At 43.5% G+C, this 16,827-nt stretch overlaps 1 protein-coding gene across 1 annotated transcript in view; it reads left to right on the forward strand.

Annotated features, from left to right (window-relative positions):
- LOC139385579 (dynein, axonemal, heavy chain 7) overlaps positions 1-16,827 on the forward strand; it is a 229,091-nt gene that overhangs the window by 196,200 nt on the left and 16,064 nt on the right. The window contains exons 61-64 of the mRNA XM_071130761.1: positions 6,050-6,232; positions 7,992-8,129; positions 10,830-11,060; positions 16,141-16,293. Coding sequence (XP_070986862.1) covers positions 6,050-6,232; positions 7,992-8,129; positions 10,830-11,060; positions 16,141-16,293 — 705 coding nt within the window. The remainder of the gene's footprint in view (positions 1-6,049; positions 6,233-7,991; positions 8,130-10,829; positions 11,061-16,140; positions 16,294-16,827) is intronic.

The raw sequence follows: 16,827 nt of genomic DNA on the forward strand, positions 1-16,827 counted from the left end.
GGTCCCAGCTTTGATGCACCTGTACTGACCTCGCCTTCTGGATGATAGCGGGGTGAACAGGCAGTGGCTCGGGTGGTTGTTGTCCTTGATGATCTTTATGGCCTTCCTGTGACATTGGGTGGTGTAGGTGTCCTGGAGGGCAGGTAGTTTGCCCCCGGTGATGCGTTGTGCAGACCTCACTACCCTCTGGAGAGCCTTACGGTTGTGGGCGGAGCAGTTGCCGTACCAGGCGGTGATACAGCCAGACAGGATGCTCTCGATTGTGCATCTGTAGAAGTTTGTGAGTGCTTTAGGTGACGAGCCGAATTTCTTCAGCCTCCTGAGGTTGAAGAGGCACTGCTGCGCCTTCTTCACGATGCTGTCTGTGTGGGTGGACCAATTCAGTTTGTCTGTGATGTGTACGCCGAGGAACTTAAAACTTACTACCCTCTCCACTACTGTCCCATCGATGTGGATAGGGGGGTGTTCCCTCTGCTGTTTCCTGAAGTCCACAATCATCTCCTTAGTTTTGTTGACGTTGAGTGTGAGGTTATTTTTCTGACACCACACTCCGAGGGCCCTCACCTCCTCCCTGTAGGCCGTCTCGTCGTTGTTGGTAATCAAACCTACCACTGTTGTGTCGTCCGCAAACTTGATGATTGAGTTGGAGGCGTGCGTGGCCACGCAGTCGTGGGTGAACAGGGAGTACAGGAGAGGGCTCAGAACGCACCCTTGTGGGGCCCCAGTGTTGAGGATCAGCGGGGTGGAAATGTTGTTGCTTACCCTCACCACCTGGGGGTGGCCTGTCAGGAAGTCCAGTACCCAGTTGCACAGGGTGGGGTCGAGACCCAGGGTCTCGAGCTTGATGACGAGCTTGGAGGGCACTATGGTGTTAAATGCCGAGCTATAGTCGATGAATAGCATTCTCACATAGGTATTCCTCTTGTCCAGATGGGTTAGGGCAGTGTGCAGTGTGGTTGAGATTGCATCGTCTGTGGACCTATTTGGGCGGTAAGCAAATTGGAGTGGGTCTAGGGTGTCAGGTAGGGTGGAGGTGATATGGTCCTTGACTAGTCTCTCAAAGCACTTCATGATGACGAAAGTGAGTGCTACATGTGCTATGACGGAAGTAGTCGTTTAGCTCAGTTACCTTAGCTTTCTTGGGAACAGGAACAATGGTGGCCCTCTTGAAGCATGTGGGAACAACAGACTGGGATAGGGATTGATTCAATATGTCCGTAAACACACCAGCCAGCTGGTCTGCGCATGCTCTGAGGGCGCGGCTGGGGATGCCGTCTGGGCCTGCAGCCTTGCGAGGGTTGACACGTTTAAATGTTTTCCTCACGTCGGCTGCAGTGAAGGAGAGTCCGCATGTTTTAGTTGCGGGCCGTGTCAGTGGCACTGTATTGTCCTCAAAGCGGGCAAAAAAGTTATTTAGTCTGCCTGGGAGCAAGACATCCTGGTCCGTGACGGGGCTGGTTTTCTTTTTGTAATCCGTGATTGACTGTAGACCCTGCCACATACCTCTTGTGTCTGAGCCGTTGAATTGAGATTCTACTTTGTCTCTATACTGACGCTTAGCTTGTTTGATTGCCTTGCGGAGGGAATAGTTACACTGTTTGTATTCGGTCATGTTTCCGGTCACCTTGCCCTGATTAAAAGCAGTGGTTCGGGCTTTCAGTTTCACGCAAATGCTGCCATCAATCCACGGTTTCTGGTTTGGGAATGTTTTAATCGTTGCTATGGGAATGACATCTTCAACGCACGTTCGAATGAACTCGCTCACCGAATCAGCGTATTCGTCAATGTTGTTGTCTGACGCAATACGAAACATATCCCAGTCCACGTGATGGAAGCAGTCTTGGAGTGTGGAATCAGATTGGTCGGACCAGCATTGAACAGACCTCAGCGCGGTAGCTTCTTGTTTTAGTTTCTGTCTGTAGGCAGGGATCAACAAAATGGAGTCGTGGTCAGCTTTTCCGAAAGGAGGGCGGGGCAGGGCCTTATATGCGTCGCGGAAGTTAGAATAGCAGTGATCCAAGGTTTTTCCAGCCCTGGTTGCGCAATCGATATGCTGATAAAATTTAGGGAGTCTTGTTTTCAAATTAGCCTTGTTAAAATCCCCAGCTACAATGAATGCAGCCTCCGGATAAATGGATTCCAGTTTGCAAAGAGTCAAATAAAGTTCGTTCAGAGCCATCGATGTGTCTGTTTGGGGGGGAATATATACGGCTGTGATTATAATCGAAGAGAATTCCCTTGGTAGATAATGCGGTCGACATTTGATTGTGAGGAATTCTAAATCAGGTGAACAGAAGGACTTGAGTTACTGTATGTTGTTATGATCACACCACGTCACGTTAACCAAGAAGCATACGCCCCCGTCCCTCTTCTTACCAGAAAGATGTTTGTTTCTGTCTGCACGATGCGTGGAGAAACCAGCTGGCTGCACCGACTCCGATAGCGTCTCTCCAGTGAGCCATGTTTCCGTGAAGCAAAGAACGTTACAGTCTCTGATGTCCCTCTGGAATGCTACCCTTGCTCAGATTTCATCAAACTTGTTGTCAAGAGACTGGACATTGGCGAGAAGAATGCTAGGGAGTGGTGCACGATGTGCCCGTCTCCGGAGTCTGACCAGAAGACCGCTCCGTTTCCCCCTTTTACGAAGTCGTTTTTTGGGTCGCCGGCTGGGATCCATTCCGTTGTCCTGGGTGAAAGGCAGAACACAGGATCCGCTTCGCGAAAGTCATATTCTTGGTCGTACTGATGGTGAGTTGACGCTGCTCTTATGTTCAGTAGTTCTTCTCGACTGTATGTAATGAAACCTAAGATGACCTGGGGTACCAATGTAAGAAATAACACGTAAAAAAAAACAAAAAACTGCATAGTTTCCTAGGAACGCCAAGCGAGGCGGCCATCTCTTTCGGCGCCGGAAATACCTCGACCAACATGTACTTATTACAGTGCCTTGCGAAAGTATTCGGCCCCCTTGAACTTTGCGAACTTTTGCCACATTTCAGGCTTCAAACATAAAGATATAAAACTGTATTTTTTGGTGAAGAATCAACAACAAGTGGGACACAATCATGAAGTGGAACGACATTTATTGGATATTTCAAACTTTTTTAACAAATCAAAAACTGAAAATTTGGGAGTGCAAAATTATTCAGCCCCTTTACTTTCAGTGCAGCAAACTCTCTCCAGAAGTTCAGTGAGGATCTCTGAATGATCCAATGTTGACCTAAATGACTAATGATGATAAATACAATCCACCTGTGTGTAATCAAGTCTCCGTATAAATGCACCTGCACTGTGATAGTCTCAGAGGTCCGTTAAAAGCGCAGAGAGCATCATGAAGAACAAGGAACACACCAGGCAGGTCCGAGATACTGTTGTGAAGAAGTTTAAAGCCGGATTTGGATACCAAAAAAATTCCCAAGCTTTAAACATCCCAAGGAGCACTGTGCAAGCGATAATATTGAAATGGAAGGAGTATCAGACCACTGCAAATCTACCAAGACCTGGCCGTCCCTCTAAACTTTCAGCTCATACAAGGAGAAGACTGATCAGAGATGCAGCCAAGAGGCCCATGATCACTCTGGATGAACTGCAGAGATCTACAGCTGAGGTGGGAGACTCTGTCCATAGGACAACAATCAGTCGTATATTGCACAAATCTGGCCTTTATGGAAGAGTGGCAAGAAGAAAGACATTTCTTAAAGATATCCATAAAAAGTGTTGTTTAAAATTTGCCACAAGCCACCTGGGAGACACACCAAACATGTGGAAGAAGGTGCTCTGGTCAGATGAAACCAAAATTGAACTTTTTGGCAACAATGCAAAACGTTATGTTTGCCGTAAAAGCAACACAGCTGAACACACCATCCCCACTGTCAAACATGGTGGTGGCAGCATCATGGTTTGGGCCTGCTTTTCTTCAGCAGGGACAGGGAAGATGGTTAAAATAAATGGTAAGATGGATGGAGCCAAATACAGGACCATTCTGGAAGAAAACCTGATGGAGTCTGCAAAAGACTTGAGACTGGGACGGAGATTTGTCTTCCAACAAGACAATGATCCAAAACATAAAGCAAAATCTACAATGGAATGGTTCAAAAATAAACATATCCAGGTGTTAGAATGGCCAAGTCAAAGTCCAGACCTGAATCCAATCGAGAATCTGTGGAAAGAACTGAAAACTGCTGTTCACAAATGCTCTCCATCCAACCTCACTGAGCTCGAGCTGTTTTACAAGGAGGAATGGGAAAAAATGTCAGTCTCTCGATGTGCAAAACTGATAGAGACATACCCCAAGCGACTTACAGCTGTAATCGCAGCAAAAGGTGGCGCTACAAAGTATTAACTTAAGGGGGCTGAATAATTTTGCACGTCCAATTTTTCAGTTTTTGATTTGTTAAAAAAGTTTGAAATATCCAATAAATGTCGTTCCACTTCATGATTGTGTCCCACTTGTTGTTGATTCTTCACAAAAAAATACAGTTTTATATCTTTATGTTTGAAGCCTGAAATGTGGCAAAAGGTCGCAAAGTTCAAGGGGGCCGAATACTTTCGCAAGGCACTGTACCTCAATTACCTTGACTAACCTGTGCCCCCGCACATTGACTCTGTATCGATACCCCCTTTATATAGCCTTGTTACTTTTATTTTATTGTTTCTTTTTAATAATTTTTATTTTTCTATTTTCTTATTTTTATTCATTCATTGTTTACTTCAGATTATTTAGTAAATACTTAACACTTTGTTGGTTAAGGGTTTGTAAGTAAGTATTTCACTGTAAGGGTACACCTGTTGTATTCGTTGCATGTGACAAATCAAATGTTATTTTATTAGATGTTTTTATTTAGAGCTCCAAAACAGAGTTGTGTTGAGGCTGGCACACAGCCAAGACAACGCAGGAGTGGCTTTGGGAAAAGTCTCTGAGTGGCCCAGCCAGAGCGCGGACTTGAACCCTATCTAATATCTCTGGAGAGACCTGTAAGTGGCTGTGCAGTGATGCTCCCTATCCAACCGGACAGAGCTTGAGAGGATCTGCAGAGAATAATGGGAGAAACTCCCCAAATACAGGTGTACCAAGCTTGTAGCGTCATACCCAATAAGACTCTTAAGCTGTAATCGCTACCAAAGGTGCTTCAACAAAGTACTAAGGAAAGGGTCTGAATACTTATGTAAATATATTTCCTTTTCTTTTATTTTTGGCTAAATAAATCAAAAAAACAATTTTTGCTTTTCATTATGGGGTATTTTGTGTAGATTGATGAGGGGGGAAAAATGTTTTAAGCAATTTTAGAATACGGCTCGTTCTCTCACTCGTTCCAATATGATCTATATCTACAGTAAGTGTACATGTGGGTACCAACTGACATTTACAAGTGCTTTTGCTGCACTCGAGTCTCATCAGCCCGATTTCAAAACCCCCTTGACATTTAAAAACCACAGAAAGTACTCTGTTGCCCTTCTCAACCCTCTTCCTACAAAACAAGTTGTGAAGAAACTGATCAAGAGGCATCTTTGAATATGCTGACATTTTCCCTTATAACCAAAGAGCCACCTGCAACATTTGCAGGGGAAAGTTTCATCCACAATGCCATGGACAGTGGTTTCCCCCTGTCTACCTTTACATTTCTCCCAAACTTTAAAGTTCTATTCAACCTCTACTGTCACTTGTGCAACTATATCACTTATTGAAAAATTGCTGTTTTGTCACCAGCTGAAAGGAGATGTTTTCATTGGGGGACTGAATACCTTCAAACACACTGCATTGAGTTGACACTGACCCATATCTAAATGTCATCCCATTGGGAATGAATGTTAGCATCTGAAATGGCACCCTATTCCATATATAGAGCACAACTGTTGTCCCTATGTGGGCCTTGGTCAAAAGTAGTGCACTATGAAGGGAATAGATAGGGTGCCATTTTGGATGTAGCTCATGAATCCCTATGCCCACCCTACACAGACATATGCATCCCCTGGTCAAAAGTAGTGCACTATATAGGGGATATGGTTAAATTTCAGACCGCTCATGACTCCCTCTGCCCACCCTACACAGGAAGTGCCCTTTGAAGCCATCCACTACATGACTGGTGAATGTAACTACGGTGGCCGCGTGACGGATGACTGGGACCGGCGGACGCTGCGCACCATCCTGACGATCTTCTACACCCCCAAGATTCAAGACCCTGACTACAAGTTTGACCCCAGCGGCCTGTATTACTCACCACCGGAGGGAGACGTAAGGAACAACTTCTCATATGGTTGAAATGTACAGTGGGGCAAAAAAGTATTTAGTCAGCCACCAATTGTGCAAGTTCTCCCACTTAAAAAGATGAGAGAGGCCTGTAATTTTCATCATAGGTACACTTCAATTATGACAGACAAAATGAGAAAATAAATCCAGAAAATCACATTGTAGGATTTTTAATGAATTTATTTGCTAATTATGGTGGAAAATAAGTATTTGGTCACCTACAAACAAGCAAGATTTCTGGCTCTCACAGACCTGTAACTTCTTCTTTAAGAGGCTCCTCTGTCCTCCACTCGTTACCTGTATTAATGGCACCTGTTTTAACTTGTTATCAGTATAAAAGACACCTGTCCACAACCTCAAAACAGTCACACTCCAAACTCCACTATGGCCAAGACCAAAGAGCTGTCAAAGGACACCACAATTGGTGGCTGACTAAATACTTTTTTGCCCCACTGTATTTGTGTACTTTGTGAAAGCAAGAACACAACAAAAATTCCACATAGTTATTATTCCCATTATTCCAATCGCTCTAGCTCCAAAACGTTTTAAGTTTTAAATGTCACATTTTCTTTAGGAAATGTCCTTTTCTAGTTTATACTTTATTCATCCAGGTGAGTCCCATTGAGATCGGAATCACTTTCTCGAGGGAGCCCTGGTCAAATGAAATGGACTGTTCGCCTAAATCGCAAAGCTGTTTATTCTATGGTTGAAACTAAAGGGATGTTGCACCCCAATATCAAAACATTTACTTGAAAGTAGAGCAGGGTTCTCCAACCCTGTTCCTGGAGAGCTACCATCCTGTAGGTTTTCCAACCGTAATCTATTGCACCTGATTCTAATAATTAACTGGTTGATAATCTGAATCAGGTTAGTTACAACTAGGGTTGGAATGAAACCTACTGAGGGTAGCATCCAGGAATAGTGTTGGAGAGCCCTGAAGTAGAGGTGAACTGTACCTTTAAGATCTGAGAAAGATCGGATATAACTCTGGGATTAATCGACACAGGCATGTTCATATGTATTATTCATGCCCATCTGTGCATGAAACATGTACATTGCTTCCACTTAATATAATGCGAAGAGACATTACGTATTCATTCATTTCAGTTATGATGTATTTTGTCTTCCCTTATTAAATATGATATTTGTCCATTGGGGCGGCAGGTAGCCTAGTGGTTAGAGCGTTGGACTAGTAACTGAAACGTTGCAAGAGCGAATCCCCGAGTTGACAAGGTAAAAATCTGCTCCTGAACAAGGCAGTTAACCCACTGTTCCTAGGCTGTCATTGAAAATAAGAATTTGTTCTTAACTGATTTGCCTAGTTAAATAAAGGTAAAATAAATCAAAGTGATCTTTGTTAATGAGTAAAGAACAAATATTATGATGTGAGATTGAGGAACAGTCAACATGAAGGCATCAAATACTATGGAACTACACTTTAAATGGTCTAGCTCTGGCGAACTATAGACGTAAAGAGACAGAGAAGTCAAGAAAGTCAGTTGAGGTGATTTAAGTAGTACATTAACTTGTTCAAGAAAGTTCACTTTTGGAGGTACCTTTAAGTCATTAACGAGACACGGCGGCCACTGCCAGTCGTGTCATTTAATTTCTTTGTGAGAACAATTATAATATATGCACAATTTTATTTGGCATTTTCCTAAACCCCATATTTTATTCATGAACTTTCATTTACATAGTCATTATTCTAAATGTCACCAATCTACCCCCCTCCCCCCTTCTGCAGTATAACAGTTACATAGACTACACCAAGGCTCTGCCTCTGAATCCGTCTCCTGAGATTTTTGGTATGAACGCCAACGCTGATATCACCAAGGACCAGTCCGAGACGCAGCTGCTCTTCGATAGCATTCTGCTCACACAGGTATGGCCAGCAAACTCACCACAATAGATCATTGTAGTGCCTTTACACACACACACATATTATACACACACCCTTGATTTGTACTATAGGCATGCAAAGATATGGAATACAAAGTAAGCTCACCAACATTTTGGCACAGTGAATCCCAGTTTTCAGATGTGTCATGATTGTTGTCTTAATCTGCCATGTCCTACCATGACATCCTCATGGCAGTGTTATATGCCATGCTCTCTTACAGCCATTTTCAAATGACAGTATAGGTTTTATGACAGCTACTTAGAGCAAAGTGCTAGCCATATGGTCCACCTCCATACAACTGTGAACTCACTCAAGTCATATGTAGAGTGACGCTCAATAGCAGGGTGTTTTGGCTTGGGATCTATTGAAACAGTGGCTAAAGTTAACACAGCCCTTTCTTTCCGTTGGCAGTGAATTTGGAGGTACATCATAAACCAAAGCAAAGCACACCTTCTTGTCACCTATCCCAGATGTCCCAAATCTTTATACGTAATTTATTATCATGGCATATTTCCAAACTCAGACCAAACCCGTGTGTGTGTGTGTGATGCGGTGCATGTACACATGCATATGCACACACACACACACACATCTTACCTATTTTATCAGTATCTTTGCCAGACTTTAATATTTGATTACCTTCCATTAAACTGTACCATGCAATATTAATTAGGAAGAAAAGTTATTTGTACAGCGATATCTCCCTCCAAAAAACTAAACTCCCTTTCATGTAAATGCGATGCATTGTCTGCCTTTGACGGAGTATGATAACATGGTGTGACAATCACTGGCTTTGGAGAAACTCTGTGATCCCACTATCATGACCCAAGGCGAGGCCCAGATGCAGACACAGGAGCCATAAGGTTGGAGTCTTACTATGTTTATTAATCCAAAAGGAGTAGGCAAGAGAATGGTTGTGGACAGGCAAAAGGTCAAACCAGATCAGAGTTCAGGAGGTACAGAGTGGCAGACAGGCTCGTGGTCAAGGCAGGCAGAATGGTCAGGCAGGCGGGTACAAAGTCTAGAAACAGGCAAGGGTCAAAACTGTGAGGACTAGAAATAGGAGAAATGCAAAAAGCAGGAGAAAACTGCTGGTTGACTTGGAAACATACAAGGTGAGAACTGGCACAAAGAGACTGGAAACACAGGGATAAATACACTGGGAAAAACCAGCGACACCTGGAGGGGGTGGAGACAATCACAAGGACAGGTGAAACAGATCAGGGTGTGACACTCACGTCTCATACTCCATGAAAGCTCTCTTTGAGTTGGCCCAAGTTACTAGCTCGTAGAAGCTTAGCTTACATCTATCACAACCACTCGCAGTAGAACTCTAAAGGAGTGAACATCAAACCCAATGGGGTGACAGAAATTGAGATATTTCTAGAATCTACAGCTGGAGAAAAAAAAAAAAAATGTGTTTAGCTTTGCTGAAAATTAGGCAGCCAAAAGATTAGGGCTAACTGCTCAGGCATAATGGCTCACAAATAGACACAAACAGACACACAAACGCACACCACACACACATATGCACACATACACTGAGTATACAAAACATTAAGAACACCTGCTCTTTCTATGACCATGGACTGAGCAGGTGAACACAGGTGAAAGTTATGATCCCTTATTTATTGTTAAATCCACTTAAATCAGTGTAGATTAAGGGGAGGAGACAGGGTAAAGAAGGATTTTTAAGCCTTGAGACAATTGAGACATGGATTGTGTATGTGTGCCATTCAGAGGGTGAATGGGCAAGACAAAAGAATAGTTCACCACCCACAGGACATCCAGCCAACTTGGCACAACTGTGGAAAGCATTGGAGTCGACATGGGCCAGAATCCTTTCGACACCATGTAGTTCTGCTGTTCTGAGGGCAAAAGTGGGAGAATGCAACTCAAATATTAGGAAAATGGTCTCAGCCAAGGCTCCGCTACTTAAAAAAAAAAATGTACAATTAGGACTCAATGAAGCCTAATCTTGATTCATACTTATCGTCTTCACTAAGATTAATAATAGTTGCAGTCAAGTGTGAACTTTATTAGCAGCTAATACGGGACCATTACTCTGAATGACCAATAAACAGGAAGATGCTCCATGTGGAATGAAGCAGCTATTTGTCATTCCTACTGTAACCCCAACTATCATCTAATGATTATCCATTACCGCTGGGTCGTGACAGCGCTACCAGTGAGTAAATATGGCAAGCGGGAAAATAACCATTCTTTAGAATGAATTACTTTGAAAAGTTGAGGGAATTGTTTTTTATTTGTTTCCCTGGCACTCCAGACTTATGCAAGAAAGGGATTTGAAATGTCATGATGACACTTGTTGGTAACCAAACCTGTGTGTGTGTGTTTGTGTTTGCAGGGAGAGTTAACAGTAAGTACCGCTGAGGCCTTGGACCTCAGTGAGCATTACAGATAAGTAAAGCACAGGGCTTAGACTCAAGGGAGAAACAAGAGTAAGTACAGATAAATTGATGCAGTACCTGTGTGTAGTCAGAATAATCTTGAGTTGTTGAAGGTTATAGTTGGATTTTCATGATAGGGCCTTGGAAGAGACTAACACTGGTAAAATAAAAATTGAAATGTTTTTTTTTCACCTTCAACATACCACTAAGTAGCACACAATTGTATTTGTTGTCCAAACTCGCGCACACTAACTTCTCTGTCTCCTGTCAGTCACGTTCCTCAGGGGGTGACGCCAAGTCATCAGACGACATGGTGTATGACGTGGCTGCAGACGTCCTCAGCAAGCTGCCACCCGACTTTGACATTGAGGCATCCATGCGCCGCTTCCCCACCAGCTACAACCAGAGCATGAACACAGTGCTGGTGCAGGAGATGGGCCGCTTCAACAACCTGCTCAGGATCATCCGAGACTCCTGCATCAACATCCAGAAAGCCATCAAAGTAAGGAGAACATTAACCTAATGTACAGGCGTAAAATAAACACTTGAGCAGGGTCAAGTGTTTCTTTGCCTCTATGCATTTCCTCCCAAACCAGATGCATAGTGCGAAATTCAAACTACAGAATTATAAATATTTAACTTTCATAAAATCACGAGTGTAATACATCAAAATAAAGCTTAACTTCTTGTTAATCCAGCCGCTGTATCAGATTTCAAAAAGGCTTTACGGCGAAAGCACACCATGTGATTATCTGAGGACAGCGCCCTGCATACAAAAGCATAAAAAACATATTTCAACCAGGCAGGTGCGCCACTTCAAGACAGAAATAGCGCTATAATAAATGCCTTACCTTTGAGGATCTTCTTCTGTTGGCACTCCAAAAGGTCCCAGATACATCACAAATGGTCCTTTTGTTCGATAATGTCCTTATTTATATCCATAAAAAGTTTAGCTGGCGCGCTTCAGTCAATAATCCACCCAGTTTCCCTCCATCAAAATGCATACAAAATTAATCCCGAACGTTAATCATTTTAAAGGCTCAAGTTAATCATTTTAAAGGCTAATTGATCATTAGAAAATAATTTAGCAATTATGTTAGCACAGCTGAAATCTGTTGTTCTGATTAAAGAAGCAATACAACTGTCCTTTTTTAGACGAGTTGAGTATCTGGAGCATCAGCATTTGTGGGTTCGATTATAGGCTCAAAATGGCCAGAAACAAAGAACTTTCTTCTGAAAACCGTCAGTCTATTCTTGTTCTGAGAAATGAAGGCTATTCCATGCGAGAAATTGCCAAGAAACTGAAGATTTCGTACAACGCTGTGTACTACTCCCTTCACAGAACAGCGCAAACTGGCTCTAACAAGGATAGAAAGAGTGGGAGGCCCCGGTGCACAACTGAGCAAGAGGACAAGTACATTAGAGTGTCTAGTTTGAGAAACAGACACCTCACAAGTCCTCAACTGGCAGCTTCATTAAATAGTACCCGCAAAACACGTGTCTCAACGTCAACAGTGAAGAGGCGACTCCGGGATGCTGGCCTTACTCAAGGGCACATCAACAGATGTTTATATCTAGTTGGCTCAGGGATTCAAACCAGTGACCTTTCAGTTACTGACCCAACGCTCATAACCACTAGGCTACAGCTCAACACCATAGTGCCCTTCAATCTCATCACTAAGCTCAAATCCCTGGGACTGAACACCTCCCTCTATAACTGGATCCTGGACGGGCCACCTCCAGGTGGTGAGGGTAGGTAACATGTCTGCCAAGCTGACCCTTAACATGGGGGCCCCTTAGGGATGAGTGCTTAGTCCCCTCCTGTAACCCCTGTTCACCCACGACTGCATTGCCCGCACGAAATCAACACCATCATTACGTTTTCTGATGCCTATAGGGAGGAGGTCAGTGACCTGGCAGTGTGGTGCCAGGACAACCGCCTCTCCTTCAACGTCAGCAAGACAAAGGAGTTGATCGTGGACTACAGGAAACAGAGGGCCGAGCCCGCCCCCATCCACATCGAAGGGCCTGTACCAGAGCGGGTCGAGGGCTTCAAGTTCCTCGGTGTCCATGTCACTAAGGACAACACATACCAACACAGTTGTGAAGAAGACACGACAATGCCTCTTCCCCATCAGGGGGCTGAAAAGATTTGGCATGGACCCTCAAATCCTCAAACAGAACCACAGCTGCACCATTGAGAGCATCTTGACTAGCTGCATCACCGCTTGGCTTTGCAACTGCTTGGCATCTGTCCGCAAGGCACTACAGAGTGTAATTTATACGGCCCAGTACATCACTGGGGCCGAGCTCCCATCCAGGACGCCTATACCAGGCGGTGTCAGAGGAAGGCCCAAAAAATTGTCAAAGACTGAAGCCATCCAAATCATAGACTGTTCTCTCTGCTACCACATGGCAAGTGGTACCGATGCACCAAATCTGGAACAAACAGAACCCTGAACTGCTTCTACCCACAATCCATAAAACTGCTAAATAGTTCATCCGGGTAGCTATTTGGTTATCTCCATAGACCCCCTTTTTTCACTAACTATTTTGACGCATCACATACACTACTGCTAATTATATATATGCTGTTGCTCAGTCACTTTACCCCTTCCTATATGTACATATCTCCCTCAATTACCTCGTACCCCTGCACATTGACTCGGTACTGGTACCCTGTGTATATAGCCAACTTATCATTACTCATTGTGCATATATTCCTCAAGTTATTCTTTTTTGATTATATTTCTTTCTACATTGTTGGAAAGGGCACGTAAGTAAGCATTTCACTCTTCGTCTACACCTGTTGTTTACGAAGCATGTGACAAATACAATTTGATAAAGTACATAAATGTGTCTTGGAAGCGCAATGACATTTCAAAGGAAGCAAATAATTTGTAGGAAACCCCTTTGTCATCATTGTGATGTCGTCAGATTGACTTTACAATACCAATAATCAAGGGTGCAACTTTGGTTTTAGAAGTGGGGGGGACATAACCTGTCGGGGGGTCCTCCCTCAGAATTTCTGGGCATCTAAAGCTCATTTCCAGCATTTCTACCCAATCTAATATTGGACACTCTTATTGTAAACACTTCTACATGAATGTGGATGTTACCATGATTATGATAATCCTGAATGAATCGTGAGTAATGATTAGTGAACATTATATACGCACAAATATCATACCCCCCCACAAAAAATGCTCCGCTGTTAGTGTAATGGTGAGAGGTTGGCATGTCTAGGTTTGATATTCATGCGTCTAACTTTCTCACTCATAATTATTCTGAATTATTTACTATTAATTTCTATCGGGCACAAAATAATCTGAAACACAACCAAAACAAACAGCAAATGCCTCCAACAAATTTGTAGTTACAAGATTGGTGTAGTCATTGCATGCTATGAATGTGAATGAATGAATAAATGCTATGAAAGTTACCTTGCCAGCTACATCAGTCAACTAAAGAGTAGCCAGTTTCTGCTCTGCTTGCTTTTACAACTCGGAGAAAGAGCGCAACACACTGATTGCAGCTTCATCAGTTCAACTCTCCCGTGCTGGTTCAGCCAGCCTTACAGAAGCTTTGCCTTTCACACAGCCTGTCTGCCTGCTCTGTGGTGTCCGCATGGTCCTAAATCTGGCCGAAAACTTCAAACAGCCACCCAACCACTCTGAGGCATCTGCATCCTAAAGCGCACCGTTGACGCTTTTTGTATCACTTTGCAATGATAAAACTGGGGGTACAAAAGTGCAATTTCAGGATGTGGGGTGACATGACTTCCCGTCCCCAGTGATTAGTCCCCAGTTGCACCCCTGACAATAACCAAATGATTGGATAGACAAATCATTTGTGAATTAATCTAACGCAGCAGATGACAGGGTGAGTTTAGAATTCTCGAATATATGACAAAAGCAGCTTCAATTTGACTGAGATGATGTGACTTGCAACCTGACTTTTCTTCCGAATTCCGAAAAAGATAGACTCCGATTTTGATGCACCAAGTCACTCATGCTTTCGAAGTATTCGGATGAAAAAACTGACTTGCGAGAAAGAGCTTTTAGATGTAGTATAACGTTAGCTAACTAGCTAAGAGTGAGGGGAGAGTACTGGACTTAACGTTAGTTAACTTTAGCATTTCTAGCTAATTATTTAACATTAGTTAACAATGTTTGCATTGCTAGCTAGTAGATTTGGCGACATCATAATGACTACAAAGTTGTTTCCTACTTATTATTTGTCTACTTTAGCAATGCCATCGTATTTTTCAGACATTAATTTAGACAAAACAATCATTTTGGGAGTCACGATGGCTGAGACGTCGGAATTTAGAATCTTCATAACAGTGGCATGATGCGACTGAGTGATGGAGGTGCAACCCATGAATACGGCTTATTCTAAGTGCACTGGTTCAAATGGACTTGATGAGAAGTTTATTTTGAATGCGAAGGGCTAGCCATTGTTTTACCCCACTGAAAAGCAGAGCTGGGCTCAAAAGCATTCGATTCCTGTCGACTAAAGTTGTTCAAATGATAAATCCACTAGATTAAAGCGACTCTCATACTCCATGATCTATACCCTCAAAGCCTAATCCAACAACATAAACGTAAACAAGAAAGATATAAACATTGGAGCCTATACATCCCATGAGAGAACACATTTAGTGTTCTTCAGTCTTCTATTCAAGCGCTGGACTAATCTCTGCCTAGATCCTACTCTGTGTGAATGCCTCAGCACTGAGGTCGGTACTCGAGAGGGCACCCTCTGTGTCTAAGTGGGCCCTAGTAATCGCTTCAGAGACAAACACTAGCTCTAGGGAGCCTCCTTAGGGTTCTGTCACTGTAGAGTTCCCACACTGAGTGTGTTACCCTTATAATCTGTTTGGTAGGGGTTTTGAACTAAGTCCCTGTCTCAGCGAGTCGACTATTCAGATGAAGCTCCAGTCCTGTGGGGTTAAAGCAGGAACGGGATGATGAGTAGGGTTATCGGGAGGTGACAGTGATTTGAGTGGAGTGGAGCCTCTTGCGTAGCCTTTCTCAAGTACACGTTATTTGGCTGTCACATCTCTGGAGAGATGTTCTAAATGGACAAGCCTAGATCTCTTCCTGGCTGCTACGCTCCACAGTCTGGGACTCTCTTCTTCCTGGATCTGAGATGGGCTATAGTGTTCACTGTTCAGCATACCTAATGTACATAGGACTTTAAGAAATTAGTGTTTCGCTTTGTGTATACAGTATGTATGGGTATTATGATTTATGTATTATTTAGGCTAGCCCACTATAACTCCCGAGTGGCGCAGCGGTCTAAGGCAAGGCATCTCAGTGCTAGAGGTGTCACTATAGACACCCTGGTTTGAATCCAAACTGTATCACAACTGGCCGTGATTGGGAGCCCCAAAGGGCGTTGCACAATTAGACCAGCGACCTTCTGGGTTTGGCTGATGTAGGCTGTCATTGTAAATAAGAATTTGTTCTTAACTGACTTGCCAAGTTAAATAAAAAATAAAATATCTGCAATGTATTGCTATACCTCTTGTCTTAACTGTGTTTCTCTCTCTCTGTGTGTGTGTGTGTGTGTCTCAGGGCCTGGTGGTGATGTCTGGTGAGCTGGAGGAGGTGGTGAACAGCATTCTGAAAGGTCGTATCCCTGGCATGTGGATAAAGAAGTCCTACCCCAGCCTCAAACCCCTGGGCAGCTACGTCAATGACTTCCTGGATAGACTCAAGTTCCTACAGGTACATGCTCCGTGTGAAGTTTCCCCTAGGTAGTGAAGAATGGCGCCGGAGGGGATGGCTGCCATTTTAAGGGCTCCTAACCACTTGTTTTTTTCTCGCATTGTTGTAACTTATTTTGTACATCATGTCGATGCTACCGTCTCTTATGACCGAAAATAGCTTCTGGATATCAGAACTTCTGGATGAGCTCCATCCGAGACCATCCTACTAACGGGACATTAAAAACTGTAATATCTTATGTTTCATCGAGTTGTGGCTGAATGCCGACACGGATAATATACAGTTGGCTGGGTTTCCCGTGTATCTGCAGGACAGAACAGCTACGGCCGGTAAGGGGTGGGGGTGTGTGTCTGTTATTTGTTAATAACAGCTGGTGCGCAATGTCTAATATTAAGCTAGTCTCGAGGTATTGCTCACCTAAGGTAGAGTACCTCATGTTAAGCTGTAGACCACACTATCTACCAAGATATTTTTCATCTATATTTTTCGTAGCCGTCTATTTACCACCACAAACCGACGCTGGCACTAAGACCG

Source organism: Oncorhynchus clarkii, chromosome 3, assembly GCF_045791955.1.
Source record: "Oncorhynchus clarkii lewisi isolate Uvic-CL-2024 chromosome 3, UVic_Ocla_1.0, whole genome shotgun sequence".
In the NCBI taxonomy this organism is placed as follows: domain Eukaryota; kingdom Metazoa; phylum Chordata; class Actinopteri; order Salmoniformes; family Salmonidae; genus Oncorhynchus; species Oncorhynchus clarkii.